The sequence below is a fragment of the Triticum urartu genome, chromosome 2A, assembly GCF_056163025.1.
Source record: "Triticum urartu cultivar PI428250 chromosome 2A, HENAU_Tu73, whole genome shotgun sequence".
NCBI lineage: Eukaryota > Viridiplantae > Streptophyta > Magnoliopsida > Poales > Poaceae > Triticum > Triticum urartu.
In genome coordinates this window covers 313,077,850-313,085,875 of record NC_141874.1, presented here as the reverse complement: position 1 = coordinate 313,085,875, position 8,026 = coordinate 313,077,850, and the positions used below count along the sequence as shown (strand labels likewise).

General features: G+C 49.6%; 1 protein-coding gene across 1 annotated transcript; it reads right to left on the bottom strand.

The window, feature by feature from the left end:
* Positions 1-7,213: 7,213 nt before the first annotated feature.
* On the bottom strand, positions 7,214-7,564 carry LOC147984937 (ethylene-responsive transcription factor CRF1-like). Its single transcript, XM_087541323.1, has one exon. It carries the CDS (start codon positions 7,562-7,564, stop codon positions 7,214-7,216), a length of 351 nt encoding a protein of 116 aa, XP_087397449.1.
* Between the last annotated feature and the right edge of the window lie 462 nt (positions 7,565-8,026).

The window sequence follows — 8,026 nt, the reverse complement described above, 5'->3', positions numbered from 1 at the left end:
CTTAAGGTGTTATTCTAGTATGAACTCTAGGGTTGTTTGTGACACTTATAGGAATAGCCCAACGGATTGATTGGAAAGAATAACTTTGAGGTGCTTTCGTACCCTACCATAATATCTTCGTTTGTTCTCCGCTATTCGTGACTTTGGAGTGACTCTTTGTTGCACGTTGAGGGATAGTTATGTGATCCAATTATGTTATTATTGTTGAGGGAACTTGCACTAGCGAAAGTATGAACCCTAGGCCTTGTTACAACGCATTTCAATACCGTTTAGGCTCACTTTCATCATTAGTTACCTTGCTGTTTTTATAATTTCAGATTACAAAAACCTTTATCTACTATCCATATACCACTTATATCACCATCTCTACGCCGAACTAGTGCACCTATACAATTTACCATTGTATTGGGTGTGTTGGGGACACAAGAGACTCTTTGTTATTTGGTTGCAGGGTTGCTTGAGAGAGACCATCTTCATCCTACACCTCCTACGTATTGATAAACCTTAGGTCATCCACTTGAGGGAAATTTGCTACTGTCCTACAAACCTCTGCACTTGGAGGCCCAACAACGTCTACAAGAAGAAGGTTGTGTAGTAGACATCAACTGCCACCCCAAGGCGATGTGCATCAGCCACTGAAAGGTTGCGCCCGCGTTGCGAAGGCCGAAAGGCATGCAGGTGTAGCAGTACACCCCGCATGGTGTCAAGAAGTCCGTCTTCTCCACATCCTCCACGGCCATCTTGTTCTGATGGTATCCAGAGAACGCATCCAGGAAACATAACAAATCGCACTCGGCGGTGGAGTTGACGATTTGATCGATGCGCGGAAGGGGGAACGGATCTTGGGGGCAGGCTTTGTTGAGGTTGGTGAAGTCAACGCACATCCGTTCTTCCCACCTTTCTTCGGTACTACGACGGGGTTCGCCAGCCATTCGGGGTATCGAACTTCTCGCATGGTACCTGCCGCCTCCAGCTTGCGTGTCTCTTGGACGATGAAGGCCTTCTTCTTAATGAAGTGTCGCCTTGCTCGCTACTTCACGGGGCGTACGTTGGGGCACACCCTTAGATGATGCTGGATTACCTCTCTCGGGACCCCTACCAGCTGATCAAGCTCCCACGCGAATACCTCCTTGTTCACGCGCAAAAACCTCACCAAAGCTTCTTCTTGTCCTGGGTCAAGGCCGGTTCCTAAGGTGAAGGTGGCTCCTGAAGACCCGTCCTCGTTGACCGGCACCTGCTTGGTCTCTGCCTTGTCTTGGGTGAACATCTGCCTCTTCTTGGTGGGCGCAGTCTCCTTGGCCTTGGGCGCAATGGCGCCGGCTGGCTGTGCCACTGCCGCGGTCTTGAAGGCGAGCCTGAGCGCCGTCACGGCCTCCTTAGTGTCCCCCTTGATGGTGAGGACGCCCTTCCTCCCTAGCATCTTCATGAGGTTGTAGGCCGGGTGAGTTGCCGCCATGAACTGAGCGAGAGCCGGGTACCCGAGAATGGCATTGTACGGGAGACCGATGCGGGCGATGTCAAAGTCTACCAGCTCAGTGCGATGGTTGTCTCGCGTGCCAAAGGTGACAGGGAGGCGGATCTCCCCCAAAGAGTGGGCAGCTCCACCACCCACTCCCATGAAGGGCTTGCTGAGGCCGAGCCGCTCGAGCGGCACATGAAGAAGGCTGAAGGCTTCTACGGAGAGCAAGTTGAGGTCGGCGCCGCCGTCGATGAGGGTCTTGGTAACGGCCACGTTGCAGATGGTGGGCGTGCAGAGCATCGGGAGCATCCCGGAGCCGGCGGTGGAGTCGGGGTGCTCTTCCGAGCCGAAGGTGAGGTCGGCCTCCGGCACGGTCCAACCCGGCGGAGCCCCCGGGCGCCTGGTGGCTGCCCCAATCTGACGGAAGAAAGGTTTGACGTGGCGATCTGAAGGTGGCACTTTAGAGCCACCCAGCAGTGCCGCGGCTGCGTGGTGCGCCGGCACCGCATAGCGCACGGTGAAGAGGTCACAGAGTTCCCCCCAGGATGTCACCGTGGATCCCGGGAGGTTGAGCAGCCAGGCGCGCGGCTCGCCGGCGAGGGCCATGGGGAACCAGTTGGCCATGATCTTGTCATCGCCCCCGGCTTCGAGGACGGCCTCCTCGTATGTCAGCAGGAACGGCGCCGGGTCTGCCGCGCCGCCATAACGAGGCGGCATCTCCGGCTTGAACTTGGTTGGCCACTGCACTCGCCACAGGGCGGGGGCCAGGGCTCGGTACCCAGACTCCCTGTTGCTGGTGTCGGCCGCAGACGTCGGTGGTGGGGCACCTGCCATGGGAGCGAAGCGCGGCGGCGCGAGGCGCAGGTTGGTGGAGACGAGCTCCGGCGCACCCCTACCAAGCGCCAAGTGTCGGATGTGGGGCTCCGGCTAACACTTAAGGTTCGAACACTGGGTGCGCGCGAAGTCTTTCCCTCCTACCGATATATGCTCTAGCTCGCTAGATCTTGCGGACGAACTCGACGAACTCGCAACACAGAAAGACATGGGGTTTATACTGGTTGAGGCCACCTTTGTGGTATAATACCCTACTCCAGTGTGGTGGTGGTGGTGGATTGCCTCTTAGGCTGATGATGAACAATAGAAGGGAAGAACAGCCTCCTGAGGTTGAGGTGTTCTTGTGCTTTCGGACTTGTGTGTATCTCTGGGTCTGATGATATCTCTCCCCTCTACTGTGGTGGCTAGTCCTATTTATAGAGGCCCTGGTCCTCTACCCAAATATCGAGTGGGAAGGGAGCCAACAATGGCGGGCAAATTTGAAGGGGGACAACTAGTACAAGCTATCCTGACAAAAGTGGTCTTCGCCTGCACAAAGCTCTGGTGGTGACGTCGTCTTGGGCTCCATGATGACCTCCATCTTGCAGTCCTCCTGGTCTTGGTCTCATTGCACCGAAATGGCAACCTTTGCCTGAGGCCTCGGTACTCCACGGCTGCACCTGTTTCCTTAGCACCAAAGAGGAAAGAAGGACGATGCGCGCGCTGGCGCCCTCCTGGTGTCGATCGTCATGGCTCACGTCACGAGAGCCTCGTGAGGTTCGCCTCGCCTTGATATCTCTGCCCCTCACGAGCCGGCCTGACTAGGCCACTCGGGAGGAGGTCTTGCATCGTCCGCCTCGCGAGGCTTGGACCCTCGCGAGGGTCTTGGATGCTTTGTTGATGAAGATGGGCCGTACGGCCTGCTGGCTCAGCCACGCCATGGGCCGCAGGCAGGCAAGTCTGGCGACCCCCGTTCCCAGAACGCCGACACCCTCCCTACACCGACTTGTAATTATGAAAATTTATAATGATAGTGGGCTTCACCCCTGTCTCATCTAGCAGAAGACCCGTGTGTTGCTACAGGAAAAAGGTGGAAAATACCTCCGCATGCACCATCGGTATGAAGAAGCAAAACTCCAAAAAGACTATGCAAAGGCTCAAATTGGTTCGAATATGATGACCGAACCCTAATTATGTTTTGTCTTTTTCGTGGACTATAGGTATGAAGAACAGACTCGACCTAAACTACGAAAAACTATAAAATCTCAGCGAGCAACCCAGAAATCTGATACCACTTGATAGAGGCGAAGGTGTCCCGATTTTTCGATGAGATAGATATCGTTTTCTGTGGGAGTCGACTTTGACGATCCGACTATGAACGTGCGAAGAAGTCACGCCTTAGCAATTGCTAAACCAACTTCTGAGGGTTATTGACCACGCCGGTGCATGTTCAACCTTACCACGAGGGTCTATTTCCTGCAAGCAAATGAAGAACAACCAAGAAACTGAGATTTTAATCTGGATATTGCGAATTAAAGAGGAAAGCTTTATTAATGAAGGTGGGGTTCTGTGACTTCTTGGTCTGGTCGTTAGACACAAACGAAGGACGCGAAGTTGCAGCTATGGCGAACTTTGAATCTAAACAAAACCCAAAGTCTAAACGACGCCCTAAGGGCTGTATATATGGAGGAAGAGGGGGGAATTTCGTGGCCCTTGGAGGAGGGGTCCGAAACCAACCCTAACTCTTGTTTCCCGACACATACGGACTCCAAAAACAGCCTATACTTAAGTATTTCGAAAATACATGGGCCTGGCCCACTAAAAAGGTGACGCGGCACCTATAATAGCCTCTGGACGAGATTTATGAAGTGGCATCTTGTATATTTCGTCCAAGGATTCATGCACTCCTTATGGTGGCTTCAAAGTCCTGAAATCATCACTTGTAACTCCATTCTGGATCCCCTTGCGCATGCCATCATCTCCATGCTTGGTCTTGCTCCAGTGTTCATCCCTCTTACCCATGCAAGGCCCTTCATTTGTAAGCAAAACAAATGTATCCAATTTAGGCAGCATCATATTCTCATGAACATTAGAATCATTACCAAGAAACGAAAGTACCTGATAATTTAATTGGCGTTCGCGAGCTCTAGTAATTGGTCCAGTATGTATAGCAACGGGGGCTGTGGGTGTAACAATGGTATTGATGTCCTCATCAGTAGAGAAAAATATTTATATCTACAATAGCAAAAATAAATAATGCAAAACTACATCATATGATGAATCTAGTGATATATGATCCGCACTCTAGATGTAAATATTTTCTCCACAAACTTGGTCAAAGTTGGAGAGGTTGGACTTTTCAAAAAATCTATAAGCACTACATTATGGAACGGAAGGAGTAGTTATTACCACTGTATTATTTTTTGGACACCAGACAAACGGTGGAGTACATATACAAAGAGAAGAGGCGCACGCATGCAGTCAGTCTCTCGGTGTCTCGCACACATGAGAGTTACGTAAAGGCACCGTTAAAAATAAACTCTAAAACCCTAGGATAACGATTGCTGCATGCGCGGGTACCGGCTACGTGGCGGAGCACACCTTTGTAGGAATAGTCAGCTCGTGTGATAATTTGCTCTGTATGAGTTGATTGTCGGGGCCACAGATGAACAACCTGGAGGTGGTGGCTCGCCAATTGCCACAGATCGAGTAGCCCTGTTTAAAATATCATTTTTTAGCAGGGTAAGATTTCTGATATTCAATGGCGCGTTATAAGTACTAAGTAGTTTTTAGAACGATTGGTATGGAGCGAAATGGAATTCATAACTACTACCTCCTTGGCGTATGGTTGTATGGGTTTATGTTGTGAGATGTTGAACCTAGTAGTTCTAGGGAAAATACTATGGTTTAGATGTTGGTTTTTAGTAATGAAAATCAGAAGGGGGAAACACTTCTTTAATAAAAAAACTACTACTTACCTCCGTTCCAGTTTACTAGTCCCCATCGTAGTTTGGGTCAAAGTTTGTCCATGAATTTTACTTGTAAAATGTGAAAGGAAAACGAAATTTTGTCATACCCAAACAAAAAAGGACTGGAGGGAGTGATTGCTCTGACACGGACGTGACCTCTCATAGCGCAGGCATTGAACTGGCACGCCAGCCAAGAGGGCCCCACTCGCTGCAGGCCCGGCTGAACACGCCTCCTCGCCGCATGCAACCGGCTTCAGACTGCCCTGCCTACCTCCATTGAATCCGCGCGTGTGCCGGCAACACGTCCTTCCGCGAGCCGGCCGGCATTTTAGAACACAAAAAATGACCAAAATATAATTAATTACGCATGGTCTTGACTTGTTGTGCTTGAAGTGGTAGCAGGAAGTAGAGGTTTTTGTTTAATTATAACTCTCCTCACATTTTTTTGGATTTGAAGTGAAGCATGGTTTTGGACATTATCTATGACTGTGCAGATATTTGTGAACATGAATTTGATGTGGAAGTTGAACTTGCAATGTCGAGCTTGCGCGTGAACTATACCATGTCCAATGCTTCGTCTGTTATTGTTTGGAAAGTAATTGCTGTTATTACATGACCCGAAAAAATTTATTTTGTGCCACATTAGTAGATGCACGGACATCACAACAGGCATGCTGACTGGGTAAACATTTGAACCTAGCTATTATGAAGGAAATTTTGTATTGACAACTGTTTTAGATAGCAGGAGGCGCCTAGCCTGCTCTGCCGCTACTAGCTTATTTCTGGATTCTTCCATCTATTCTTTCGCTTGGGTGAAGAGAGCATCCAATTGCTCTTTTCGCTTCTTCAGGAACTTAGCTACATTCTCAAGGGCTGTTGCACGCTTTCTTTGAGCCTTTACTAGAGCCACGAGGACACGAACAGCTGATGACTCCATCTGGCTTGTGTGTAATCCAACATCATCTGGGAATTTGCACCTTGTGTCTAATCTAGCATCATTAGGGAACTGGCACCTTGTGTGTAATCCAACCTCATTTTGGAAACATGATCTCAAGGTTGACCATACTTTCCTCCTCGCAGGAACTGCATCCTGACATGAAGTTACTTCTTTTTTAGATCAATACTCAGAGCAACCCAGATCCATTTAGTAGAAGCCAGATAAACATGACTCGTAGAAGTGAATTCAAAAGGAAAAATATAAAAACAGACTACAAGGTGAGAACACCCACTTCCTACATCAAGCTAAAAATGAAAGCATTAGGACGATTAAGACTCTTCTTATTACACATCGAAGAACACGAGGCTAAGAGAAACAAAAACTACAACATATACACATCAAAGAACACGAGGCTAAACGAAAGTAACTGAAAGGGAGTTACTTACCAAAGCTCGTTTTACAGGTTCGGTGCAGCTCCTCTTTAACTTGCCACGCTCCTTGAAGATGTCCCCAATATCCTGTGTTTGGTCTTCATTGCTCCTCTGCATGTTCGCACTCGTGGTTTTAAAATCTCAACATGGCAAGAAAAATATACTACTAGTAATACTCACGCATCTTGTGGGCAACATCAAAGCACTCGTCTGCCATGTTAGAGCATCTCCAACAAAAGCGCAATGCGCGACGCTTTTAAAAAGCATTAAAGTGCTGAGATCGAGAAGTAGAGATAGAGAGTAGAGACTAGAGAATAGAGGATAGTTCTCAGCATAGATATAGCATAGATAGATAAAAGATAGATAGTTCAACTACTCCTCGTTGCCGACTCCTCCTCGGTGATGTCTCCTCCGATGTCTCAATGTAGGCGTGAAGATACTGGTCATCGTCGAATTCCCAGGGCGACGCTGCTCCTAGCCTCATGTTGAATTGAGCATCCGCTTTTTGCGTACGCTTGTCCTCGCGATAGGCGGCAAGCTCCGCCCTCCTCTTCTCCCTCTCCGCCCTCCTTTGCGCATAGAACTCGCGCTTGTTGATGATGTCCTACGGGAAGTGTTGGCACCACAGCGCTATGGCTTCCTCGTCAATGTCAGTGATGCCGAGACGATGCTCCCGCCTCCGGTTGTCCCAATGATCCTCGTCAGTGATAAGCCGCGGTAGAGGCACGAGCTCCTGCGCCCGCTCCTGTGTCGGCACGTTGGGGAATTTCAATGTTCTATGAGGCCACCAGAGGCGCCATACCGCCGCATCATATGCGCGGGCGGCCTCGTTGGCGGTGTCGCAATTGCCGAGGCCGAGGCGCATCCTGAGGAACCAGATCTCGGCGGAGAAGCCACTGGAGGGGCACGTGCGGACGCCGCGGTATCCCCAAGTTTCCCGGCGATGCGGCGGCATGGTGGTGCGGCGGCGGCGAGGCGAGAAAGAGCGGGGAGAGAGTGGTGGCAAGGCACAGAGCGGGGATAGAGCGGTGGCAAGGCACAGAGCGGTGGGAGGGCGTTGGATTTTATAAAGCGTGCCAGACGCCACGCGCCCGTCCGATTTTTCCCACGCGCGCGCGATCCTTTCCCGACGTCCCTGCTATCTATACTATCTTATCTATTGTTATATTTATTTTATATTTAATATTTATCTCTACTTCTCTACTCTCTACTCTTTTTTCTTTTTTCTTTTAAAAATCAGAGTTGGTGATGATGGTGTGCCTGCCATCCTGCAATATAGGCCGTCCGATTTATATCCGACATATAGGAAGGAAACTATGGCAATTTTGTAGAAAGATACCCATACCCCTCTCCAGATTTGCAAATAAGTCCTTTCCTTGTTCATCCATTTCTCCCACAAGATAAACTACTTATACAA